Here is a 12413-nt window from a genome sequence, read left to right as displayed (position 1 = left end):
GGATGGGGAGGGATACTGGGAACATTGGTGGAGAATGGGCACTGGCGGAGGGATGGGTCAACGAGCACTGTATGACTGAAATGCAAACACAAAAGTTTAGGGGATGGAGTGATAGCACAGCAGGGAGGGCGTTTGCCTTGCACGCGGCCGACCCGGGTTCGATTTCCAGCATCCCATAGGGTCCCCTGAGCACCGCCAGGGGTAATTCCTGAGCGCAAAGCCAGGAGTGACCTTTGTGCATCACTAGGTGTGACCCACACGGCAAAAAAAAAAAATAAAAAAGTTTATAAGTTTGTAACTACCTCACGGTGATTCACTAATAAAAAATTAAAAATAAAAATCCAATCCCAGACACGAAACCTGGGTACAGTCCCCATAAGTCCCCTGAACACCACCAGGTGGTCCCAAAAGAAAATAGAAAACATGGAGCTGGAAGATACTGCAGCAGGTAGGACGTCTGCCTTGCACGTGACTGGCCTGGTGCTGCTCCCCAGCACCCTCTATGGTCCCCCGAACAATCAGGAGTGACTTCTGAGCACAGTCAGGAATAAACTCTGGTGATCGCCAGGTGTGGCCCCAAAAACAAAACTCGAAGCCTAAATGTAGAAGTTCCTTGTTCTGCATTTAGGATAGGAACCACCGCTCCTACCCGGCTGTTCACTTAAAATCGATTATGTGGGTGATTCCGAAGCACCCCTGCCCGCCTCTCGTGCTCACTGCTGTTTCAGTCCCCGTACACGCACCAGGGGCCTCGCACACCGTATGCAGCTGACCCTATGTTTACACAGCACATGGGGGCGGGGGAAGGCGGCCCCCCACTGGGTACAAGGGAAAGACATTCCGCCAACAGACACAGTCCAAGTACAGTTGATTATAAACAGACGCACAAAGTCTTCAAAAGGGAAAGATGACAATTTTTATTGTTACAAAAGCAACATTTTAAAACTTTCGTCATCTGCATCATGGCAGGAGCTCGGGGCTTACCCCTCACCCCAGGCACAGCGGGTAGCAACCAATCCCAGGGTCCTTCACCTGGGATTCCTGCTGAACGCGGGCGGCCATGCTCTGGGGTTAGGGTAAAACACAAACTCCTTAGCTCCCTTTCACGGTTTTCTTCAGAGCTAGGGATTATCCATATGCCCAAACCAGTAACAATGCTGGGTCTCATTCCCCTGACCCTGAGAGAGCCTCCAATGCGGCACTGTTGGGAAGGACCAGTAAGAAGAGGCTGCTAAAATCGCAGGGCTAGGACGCATGGAGACGTGACTGAGACCGCTCAAGAAAATCGATGATCAACGGGATGATGATCCGTGTTTCCTCCAGAGCAAGCCCAGGAAGCTCGTTAGGAGGTGGACCCACTCCTGAGTGAGCCCTGAGACCAGGCCTCAGCCTCAGTTTCCCTCTTCCATGAGGATGTCACCTGAGGCACAGGCCTGGGGCTTCCAGTCCCTTTTTTTTTTTTTTTTTTTTGCTTTTTGGGTCTCACCCGGCGATGCACAGGGGTTACTCCTGGCTTTGCACTCAGGAGTTACTCCTGGCGGTGCTCAGGGGACCATATGGGATGCTGGGGATCGAACCCGGGTCGGCCGCGTGCAAGGCAAACGCCCTACCCGCTGTGCTATCGCTCCAGCCCCTTCCACAGTCCCTTTGAAAGGGCACAGTGGCCCGAGGACGAGGCAGAGGATGGACCTCCTTCCAGGGGCGGCCTAAGAAAGCCCTGGTGCCCACCTATTTCCTTTACTCAGAGAACTTAAAGGTCTCAGTCTCCCCCCTCCAGGCCCCTGTCACATTCCTCAGTAAACTCAGCTGGCCCACTACTGCTTCGAGGACATTGAGGGTCAAGAGGCGTGTGCAATTTCTGACCGAAAGATTGGCAGGTTCCAGGATCCTGAAGTGCAGGAATAAATCAGGAGTATCCTCCAGGCCAACCCATCACATCTTCCCTATCTGAATCCTGCCAGCCTTCTGGTTTGGGTGGAACCCCCAGTACTACCCCAGGCTCTATTCCACTATCTGTGAAAACTAACGTCACACACGGACCGCTAAATTCAACGCTAGGAAGTCTCGAGTGATGCACTATAATTCCACGTAATGAACAAGGTGCTGCCGTGGCAGTTTCTCTAAAGAAACAAGATCATGTGTGGACGGCATTTGGCTAAAACCACTGAACAAATTAGCTGGAAGCAAGTCCCCAACCCTTCTGATGGCCAGGTCTAGCTGGCCAGGTCGGAACGGCACAGTTTCTTCTGCGAAGGCAGGCCCACGCCGAAAGGACAATGCACTCACCTACCATCAGGCGCGCGTGCCTAAACCGGAATCTTGGCCAAGGGCTGCAAGGTTGCAGGAAGGTTGCTCTGGCCTCCGGCCAGCCACTGGCCTCTGCAGGAAGCAAAGCTGCCGTCTGCGGTGTTGTCCAGGCGTTGGAGGGTCATCACAGGGACAGGTCAAAGTCGCAGACAATTCAAGGAACAATCACAACCCGAACTCAAGTCCTCCAAGGTTGCTGGAAGGCCGGGAGGATTTTTCTTCATCAGTTCATCCTGGGAGTCGTTGGGGCCAAGCGGCCTTGACCCAAACAGCCTGCGGCTCAGAGGATGCCAGGAACTGCGAACTGAATCCTGGTCCAAGTCCAAACTGTGTCTTAAGCAGTAGTTCTTAACGCCATCGGCAGACAAGTATGAATGACCCTTACTACAGGGAACTTGTACTTTCTCACACTTTACAAAATTTTTATATTCGGTGATACCATTCCTACACACTTTCAAATCCAAACAAATGTACACGGGCTTAATTATTTGAGAACACTTGCCTATTTTTTATTTCGTTTTGCAAACTGAAAACAAATGCTGTATTTCTCCTCTGTGCGAAAAGCAAGGATTTAAAATGGCAACGAGTTTTTCTTCTCTTAATTTCTGCTCATTAACTTAAGAGGCAATAATTAATGTAGCCGAAAGGATATCATTAATGGGAAAAGATGCAAATAAAACGTATAGGCTAAAGGTAGGGGGGAAATGTTAAGCTCTGGAATACCCCAAATATTCAGCCAATTGTCCTATTTTTGTATTGTCAACCATAGAACTGTAAGACAAAAAAAAAAAAAAAAAAGGAAGAAAAAGAAAAAGAAAGACAGTGCAGGAAACCTGTATTTCAAGTTCAACATTTCCACACAGTGCCAAGTCTGTTTAGACATTTTATTTCCGTGTCCAAAAACTAACCAGTGTATCTACTAGTTTAAAATACATCCATTGCAAGTGAGGATACTTCTCAAAGTACTTTTAAAAGCCCGTAACACTTGGTGAGGTCAATTTACAATGAGGTTTCTTTTGAAATATCAACTTACACAAATGAGCAAGAAGCCAGTGAAATTATTCCCCGATGACATTAGTGTTTAGTCATGAAAGGTGGGCCCGTGATAGCTGTTATCTGTCATTTTAAAGAGTCCTGGCAACATGCACGCAACTTTCTAAAAGTGTACGAGTTCTAATGTCTTTTTTAGCGTGTTCAGTTAAAAAAAAAAAAAAAGCCAATCTTTGAGAATAATTTCAAGGGCTCCAGACTTTTTAAAATCCATTAAAATCCCGCAATTGCCAGTATGTTCTTCTTGCTAGCTGTACGCACTGACTAAAGCTTCTCTATTTTGCAGAAAAATGAGAGCCTACAGATTTGCAGACGTAATGAAATTGAAACTTCATGCAACTTAAGAGCCAAGAGCACAGTTATAGGAAGGCGCAGGATAATAATTTTACTCTGTCCACATAATTACTCTCATTCATGAAACCAATGGGAAATCTGGAGTTCAGAAAATAAGATTAAAATAAGCTGAAATGTTTCGTGTCTGGAAATAATCCAGCGAGGCATTTCTGAGGAAGATTACAGGAAATGGGTATCGTTAACGACAGTTACAAAATATCTTATTTGAGATAACCCATAATCTGGGGTTCCACTGCAAACAAAGGACAACACTTAGCAAGAGTCTGACATTCAATAAACCTAGAACTTCCCATGTCCCATTTGTTGCCACTGAAACCGTCAAAGCCGTGAGAATCACTGTGCATCTTCACTCTAAAACGCCCAGAATGTTGCATTGTGGCTCATCTGTATCATGGTTGAGCAACTTCCACTGACATTTAAGAAAAGCAAATTCCTAGCAATCGAAATCAAACTTACTCTGTGCTTGATCGTATTTACCGTTAACTTCAGACTGTAGATTCTGACGGTGCTTTTAGTTGCTGGATGTGCGTCAGCTGCCACCGGCCAACGGATGGCTCAGCCTTTAAAAAACTGTCTAATTCGCACATCTGGTGCTGTCACTGAGACGGTGTTCATACCAGATGCGTCAGCACTGACAAAATACTAAGAAAGGCATTTTGGCCAGGTTTCAATTTTTGGGGGGGTATAAATTCCACTAATTTAAGGAGTTAATGGAATGTTGGATCAGGACACGAATTCATTATGCTTCTACAAAGGACAGTAAGTAGAACAGCTTACTGTGTGTTAGACACAATGTGAAATTATAAAACGGGCAGAAAGGAATTGATGAAGCGGTACCACTGAGTCAGTCCACGCTGACCACCAGAGGGCCCAGTCTTAGTCTTGCCTCCGGTACAAACGGGAACACTGTAAAATGCGTCACTGAAAGGAGTGGACAGGGAAGGAGTTTAGAAAAAAATCCAAGTAATAGAATGTCTTTGATTACTTGGGTCAAGTGAAAAAGCCAATGCAACTCTGTTCTATCCAGATTAAAAAAACGTTATTCCAAAGCAATTCAAATACCGAAAAAGGTTTCAAATCGAATATTTTATTAACATGGTAGTTGTCTCTGAAACATGTGCACACGCACGCACGCTCTGAGTGATGCCCCTGGGGAAAAGAGACGAAGGATGCCTAGAGGGGAAATGGAAAATAAAAAAATTCCTGTCGGGCTTCATTATTGTAGGCAACTATGTCCACATCACTTACAAAGCTATGGCCAAATCTGTCCCAGGAAGCGGAATTTGAGGGGAGGGAAAAGAAAAAAAAAAAAATCAACAGTGGCATAGCAGAGCTCTCAATATGAGAAAGCTGACATAATGTGGACTTTTGCTGTGAATTTTCTCTTTGCAAAGTACGGGGAGAGTTTTGTCAATGGGCAGGAAGTAGGAGGCGGCGGTGTGGAGTCGGCTTCTGCAGTCCCTTTTCCTCACAGCACTGTGCAGGGTCGTCGAGAAGACGCTTAGTCTTTCTCCGGAACCAGTTTCAGAACTTTTCCGATCGCAATGGTCTTACCTAGAAAGGAAAGTTTTCAAAACACCCTTTCAGCAGAAAACAGCAAGGTTATGGAGCTTATTTTAATTTTCTTTCTTTTTCTTTTTGGGTCACACGCGGCGATGCACAGGGGTCACTCCTGGCTCTGCACTCAGGAATTACCCCTGGCGGTGCTCGGGGGACCTTATGGGATGCTGGGATTGAACCCGGGTCAGCCGCGTGCAAGGTAAACACCCTACCCGCTGTGCCATCGCTCCAGTCCCTATGGGGCTTATTTTAAACCATTTAAAAAAAATCTATTTTACAATGGCAATGTGTATTCAACGGGGTTTATTAGCAGGGGCAGGGACTCCAACACAGCAGGGAACAGGGAACAGCGAACGCCCAAAGGCAACAGAAACGAAGAACAGATGGGGGGACACTGCCACAATGCCAGGAGAAAGGGGACACTGGAGCACGGTGTGCTGCTGGAATGAAAGCACAGAGGGAAAGGTGCTGCCCTTGCACGGCGCAGACCTGGGTTCGATGCCCAGCACCGCTGAGGAATCCTAAGCCCCGAGCACAACCAGGAATGGCCTAAAAACCAAAGCAGGGGCTGGAGCAATAGCACAGAGGGGAGGGTGTTTGCCTTGCATGTGGCCAACCCGGGTTCGATTCCCAGCATCCCATAGGGCCCCCTGAGTGCAGAGCCAGGAGGAACCCTTGTGCATCACCAGGTGTGACCCAAAAAGCAAAAAACCAAAATAAAACAAAGATACCCAAAGCAAACACTCGCCTCCAAAAAAAAAAAAAAAAAAAAATCCCACCCACCCCACAACAGACTGCCTACCGTTAACATTAACAGAATTATAAGCTATGGTGCCTAAAATTAAAACAGCAACATAAAAACCCGCAAGCCCCCGTGACCTGTCTTCTGGCTTTGGGCACACCAGTGTCGGGCAGGGGACCATACGCAGTACTGAGGGCGTGGTGGGGGGGGTGTTAAGCCTCACGCCAACCCACTGCTGTAACCCCCGACTCTCTCTGGCCCTAGCTGTAACATGGGATGTTTTTCTTAGCTTTAAAACAGTGAGAGTTAGAGGGGCTGGAGCGACAGCACCAACAAAACAAAACGAAACAAAAAACAAACACAGTGAGAGTTAGAAATAAATAATTCGGGGTTCGGGGTTCGAGTGATAGTACAGCAGATAGATTGCTTGCCTTGCACACGGCCAACCCAGGTTCAACCGTGGCATCCCATATGGTCCCAAGTAATGCCAGGAGTAATTTCTGAGTGCAGAGCTCAGAATTTGTGTGTGATTCCCCTCTGCCTCACCCCCAAAGAAATAACTCACAGAGAAATGTTTTTTGTTTGCTTTTGGGTCACACCCAGCAATGCTCAGGGGTTACTCCTGGCTCTGCACTGAGAAATTACTCCTGGTGGTGCTCAGGGGACCCTATGGGATGCTGGGGATCGAACCCAGGTCGGCCACATGGCCCTCCCCGATGTGCTATTGCTCCGGCCCCTCACAGAGAAATGTTTTAATGTTTTTATGATATCAAAGAAACCATTGCTGCAAGAAATGTCCAGCTTCACCGGAAGTGGGCAGACACGGACAAACCTCATTACAGTCTCATAAATGTGGTTCACACCAAGCAAACAGCACAGAGCTGAGGGAGGGCTTGGAACAGCAGCAGCCGCGAGAACACCATCATTTCTGCCTGGCATGAAGCTGACCCGGGTTAGAATGCCGCCACCACCACTAGGCCCGAGGTTGACCAGGTGTGGCCTTCTCCTCCCCTCCCCTCCCCTCCCCCTTCCCCCTCCCTCCCTCCCTCCCTCCCTCCCCCTCTCTTCCTCTCTCTCTCTAAGTGATTTTCTTTCAGGAAAAGCTATTTTCTATTTTGGGGGCCGGGGTCATAGCACAGCAGGGAGGGCATTTGCCTTCCACGCAGCCAACCCTGGTTCGATCCCCGGCATCCCATATGGTTCACCCAACACTGCTAGGTAAAATTCCCAAGTGCAGAGCCAGGAGTAACCCCTGTGCATCACCGGGTGTGACCCAAAAAGAAAAAAAAAAAAAAAACTATTTTGCTTACCTAAAAAACAAAAAAATGAGACAAAACAACAAAAAGCCCAAACAACAACTAAAAACCCCACTTACTTAACAAGGCAGAGACTTTGATATTCCCTCTCCTATGGCCCAGAACACGCTAACCTTCGTGCCGCTCCTGAAACACGCCCAAGCCCACAACCCGAGCTGGGAGGCGTCACCGAGACGCAGCTTACCCTCGTCTCTTAAGGTGAAGCGACCCATCTGAGGGAAGTCCTTGAAGGTCTCCAGGCAGATGGTCCCGGCCGTCCGCAAGCGCGCAATACACACTTGATCTTGTTTCACGAAGCGGGGTCGGGTCTTGCTTTTCTCTCCAGACTTTTTGTCTACCAAGCAGATTAAGGCCTAGCCGGGACAAAAGCGAGGGAAGATCAGGGAGACGAAAAGGCAAACAAATACTCTTGGGGCCGCAGCGACACTACAGCGGGCAGGGTCGTGCACACGGCAGACCCGGCTCCAGTCCCCCCCCACACGGCGCCCAGAGCCTGCCCCGAGTGACCCCTGAATGCAGAGTCACAAGTAAACCCTGAGCATGGTTGGGTGTGGCCTAAAGCAAAAATAAAATATATATGCACCCCTCCCTCCCCCGCAACCATCCCAGTGCAGTGACTGCCGGCCCTCGGAGACTCACTGTGATCTCGACCTCCTCGATGCAGGTGTGGATGTGCAGCACCGCGTTGTAGCCCGGGCAGATGATGGACTTGTGCTCGATGATCACGATCTGCCAGAGACACGCACGGCCTTAAGCCCCCGGCGAGCAGACGGGAAGGTCCTCTAGGGCCATAAGCTATCACAGCCACGAAGGCTTTGTGACTGCAACTCATGGTGATTCACTTAAAAAGTGTTTTTTTTTTTTTTAAAGGGCTAGTTGCCAAGAGGAATTCAATAAAATTTTTTTAAAAATCACCAACGAGGGGCTGGAGAGATAGCACAGCGGGTAGGGCATTTGCCTTGCACGCGGCCAACCCGGGTTCAAATCCCAGCATCCCATATGGTCCCCTGAGCATGGCCAGGGGTGATTCCTGAGTGCAGAGCCAGGAGTAACCCCTGTGCATCGCCAGGTGTGACCCAAAAAGCAAAAAAAAAAAAATAAAAAAAATAAAAATCACCAACGATATTGCAGAGAGAAGAAACTGGGGATCTACGTTAGAACTCACTGTAAGCTGTCAATTCTATTCAAATACACCTATAATTCTCAAACACATTAAAGAAAGTAATAAAGTTTTAACTTGCTTCTATTGAAAAAAGAATAAACTATCACAAGATTCCCCGCCCGGCAGCACGCGGGCCGGCGCACGGGGTCAGCCTGCTGACCCGTCCGAGCGCGCATGCGCACCTTCTCAGCCCGCCTCCTCTGACGGGGGGCTTCCGCGCAGCCTTTGCTTAGAGCCCCCCAAGGCCAGAAGCTCCCACGGCTGCTCACCTACTGCCATTTGGGGATCTGAACTGCCAACTATGCTCTCCCTTTCTCAACAGCCAGAGGGCGAAGGTTCCTCCGGCCTCGAATGGCTAATTCCCCTTCACAACCCCTTCCCCGTCAGGGTCCTGCCACCAGTGTCCAGCACAGAGGGGGAACAGAATGACTTTGCTTTGACTCCGTCACTGAACGACGGCTGCCAGGTTCACCTGTGCATCAAAGGTGCGTCCAGAATGACACAGATTATTAGGGTCACAAAGGATGAATCCGGGAAGAATCTCCTCTTCTTCAATTCCTTTCAGTCTGATTTTGAGGTTTTCACCCGGGGCTACAGAATCCGTTTCCACGTCATCAGAAAGAATTCCAAGGACTTCCACATTGTGCTTAGAAAGAAACCAAGAGTAGACAGTTTAGGGAACAATCACTGCAACAAAACGTCACAGAAAGAAACAGAGCAGAGGTTTTAGGAAACAACCACTGAGACTTAATGTCACTAGGACAGTCCCGAGGGGCCTCTGAGTCTCACTCTCCGGCTGTGACAGGGATCAAGTGCTTTTTTTTTTTTCTTTTGCTCTATAGGTCACACCCAGGGATGCTCAGGGGTTACTCCTGCTTTGCACTCAGGAATTAACTCTTGGTGGTGCTCCGAGGACCACATGGGATCGAACCTGGCTGCTGCGTGCAAGGCAAATGCCCTCCCCGCTGTGCTATTTCTCCAGTCCCATCAAATGCTTTCTTGTCTCCTACAGGGGCCACACCCGCTGGTGCTCTCGCTATAGGCGGGTGGGCTGTGCACCCTGCAGAGACGGGTGCTGGAGTGAGCAGTGGAGGGGCTCGGGGCCATCCCCCGCAGTCCCAGCGCTCAAACCCAGGGACTTGCACGTGCCCTACACCACAGCGATATTCTTCACTGAAAATAGCGCCTTGGGTATGAAACCTGATTACATTCATATGACACGAGCTTACTGAAAAATCACACCCTCCAATACAAGTGCTGATTAAATGTCATCTTTTCAGCGTCCCAACTAGCATTTTGCTTTCCTTTTTTTTTTTCTTCTTCAAATTAAGCTCTAAATGACATTTGGATTTGATTTATGGTAAGAAGGAAATTCAGGCTCCGACGACACAAACGGCTTCCACTCCCTACTCCATCCCGAGTATGAGCCACAGAGTCTCGGGGGAGGCTCTGGCCTGGCTCATGGTGACCCTGGTGTCGTCTCCGGCACCGTGTGGTCCGTCCCCTGCCGCAGCACTGCTGCCCCTGAACAAGAACAGGATAGAGAGCAGAATCTCACAGCTGGCGTGTGCCGCTCAAAACTCTGAACCACACAACTCAAAGCATATGGGAACCAGATGGATAGCCCAGAGGGGAGGGTGTCTGCCTTGCGTGCGGCTGATCCGGGTTCAATCCCCAGCATCCCTTATGGTTCCCTGAGCACCGCCAGGAGTAATTCCTGAGTGCAGAGCCAGGAGGAACCCAAGCATCACCAGGTGTGACCCAAAAAGTGCGCCCGAGCGCACACACACTCACACACACATACAGGTGCAAGCATGCATGCATACACACATCCAGGTTAGGGCTGGGGAGACCCTCCAGTAGGGAGGGTGTCTGCCCTGCACGGCCACCCGGGGTTCCACCCCAGCACCCCATGTGCTCCCGAGCCAACCAGGTGTGATTCCCGGGCGCGGAGACAGGAGTGAAGCCCTGAGCACCACGGGGTGCGGCCCGAAAACAAAACCAAATCAAAAGCATCAGGCCTACAAAGGGGCACAGGGTGGTTGATGGAAACCACCGGAACCACACAGCGGCGGAAAAGTGCCGGCAGCGTATGACGTCACTGGTGGCTGGTTCACATGCCGCTCCCCAAAACCATTCTTTAGTTTTTGGGCTTCTGGGCCACACCTGGCGATGCTCAGCGGTTCCTCCTGGCTCTGCACTCAGGAATCAATCAGTCCTGGGGAACCGTATGGGACGCAGGGGTCAAACCCGGGCCAGTCCCACGCAGGGAAGCACCCAGCCCGCGCTCCTAGTTCCTGGGCCCTCATGACTTTTTCATTTGTTTTTGGACCACACCTGGAGGTGCTCTGGGAACCGTGTAGGATGCTGGGGACAGAACCCGGCTCATCCGCGTGCAAGGCAGGCACCTTACCTACGGTACTATTCCCCCAGCCCTCAGAATATCTCTTTCAAAAGCACTTGGGAAGGCTGGAATGATGGTACAGCAGGTAGAACATCTGCCTTGCACGCGGCAGACCAGGTTCGATCCCTGGCATCCCATCGGGTCCCCCGAGCCCTGCCAGGTGTGACCCAAAAAGCTAAAAGGCAAAAACACAGAGCAAGCACCTGGCTAGCAAGGCACGTTAAACGCAGCTGTCCCGAGCATTCCCGTTTTATCCATCTCTGCCCGTGGAGGTAACTCAGAGCACGGGCCGGGAGGCATCAGACCAGAGGAGCTGAATGGTCGGGCCCCGCCGGCTGGCCTCACACCAGAACCCGACGATGCCTCCAGCCGCCGCTCGCCCCGCCCCTTGGGCGCATGTGCTCTGCGACCCAGGCCAGAGGGGAACAGTCTGCAGTCCAGCCAGGCAGACTCGTGCCCCCCAGGCTCCCGAGTCACGCAAGGCCCTGGGAGCTGTTGCGCCAGGAACAGGACAGAGGAGAGGGGTGGCCACAAGCGCGCAGCCACAGCCGGACGAAACACCCGTGTTTAAATTACCAAATGCTTTCTTTTCAGCAGGTCAACTTTAAGGAGGAGAAACTCCAAATCAATAATAGTGAGTTTTTTGTTGAAATATTGAATGTAATAAAAGCAAAGTGAAATTTACCAGTTACACATGCGGGGTGGGGGGCTGGGGAGGTGGGGGGAGGTATACTGTGATTCTTGGTGGTGGAGTATGGGCACTGGTGAAGGATGGGTGTTCGAGCATTGTATAACTGAGACTTAAACCTGAAAGCTTTGTAACTTTCCACATGGTGATTCAATAAAAGAACAAATTAAAATAAAAAAAGGAAAAAAAATAAACACCCTTGTTTAGAGGTGTGCCAATAGCCACCCCACCTTCCTGAGTATCAAGCCTGTTGTGGTTGGTTTGTGACACGCTGGCTCTGCACGACAGCTTCCCGCATGCCGGAAGGGGGGTCAGCAGGCACAGACCCGTCTACTGCCCACCACTAGCCAAGTGACACAACACCCAGCAACCACCTGGCTGTGTGGTACCGAGTCTGTTCACGGCACCGGGGAAAGGCATCGTCCACACAGCACTGAGCCCCCCGGCCCGGCCCGCGAGCATCCTGCTCTCACCTTGTTGGGCATCATCACGAGCTGCTGGCCCTTGCCGATGGACCCCGACTCGAGCTTCCCCAGGACCACCGTGCCCATATCCTGTGAGAGAAGAGAGAAATACATTCAATCTCAAACCTTCATTCCTTTTTAGGTTTCTTTTTGGGTCATACCCGGTGATGCTCAGGGGACCCTATGAGATGCCGGGAATCGAACCGAGGTCAGCCATGTGCAAGATAAACGCCCTCTCCGCTGTACTATCACTCTGGGCCCTGATACCATTTTTTCTTTTTTAATTTTTTGGGTCACACCTGGAGATGCTCAGGGGTAATTAATGCTCCTGGCTCTGTGCTCAGGAATTACTCCTGGCGGTGTTCA

The 12413-nt window shown here is 50.2% G+C and overlaps 1 protein-coding gene across 1 annotated transcript in view; it reads right to left on the bottom strand.

Moving 5' to 3' along the window:
* Positions 1-4778: 4778 nt before the first annotated feature.
* The window catches only part of GSPT1 (G1 to S phase transition 1), a 28040-nt gene continuing 20405 nt past the window's right edge, over positions 4779-12413 (bottom strand). Inside the window, exons 11-15 of the mRNA XM_055134842.1 lie at positions 12057-12137; positions 8964-9137; positions 7969-8058; positions 7514-7682; positions 4779-5265 (exon numbers count right to left, since the gene is read on the bottom strand). Coding sequence (XP_054990817.1) covers positions 5213-5265; positions 7514-7682; positions 7969-8058; positions 8964-9137; positions 12057-12137 — 567 coding nt within the window. The 3' untranslated portion in view covers positions 4779-5212. The remainder of the gene's footprint in view (positions 5266-7513; positions 7683-7968; positions 8059-8963; positions 9138-12056; positions 12138-12413) is intronic.

Source organism: Sorex araneus, chromosome 4, assembly GCF_027595985.1.
Source record: "Sorex araneus isolate mSorAra2 chromosome 4, mSorAra2.pri, whole genome shotgun sequence".
NCBI lineage: Eukaryota > Metazoa > Chordata > Mammalia > Eulipotyphla > Soricidae > Sorex > Sorex araneus.
The sequence above is the reverse complement of the archived record's forward strand: the minus strand, read 5'-3'. Positions and strand labels throughout refer to the sequence as shown.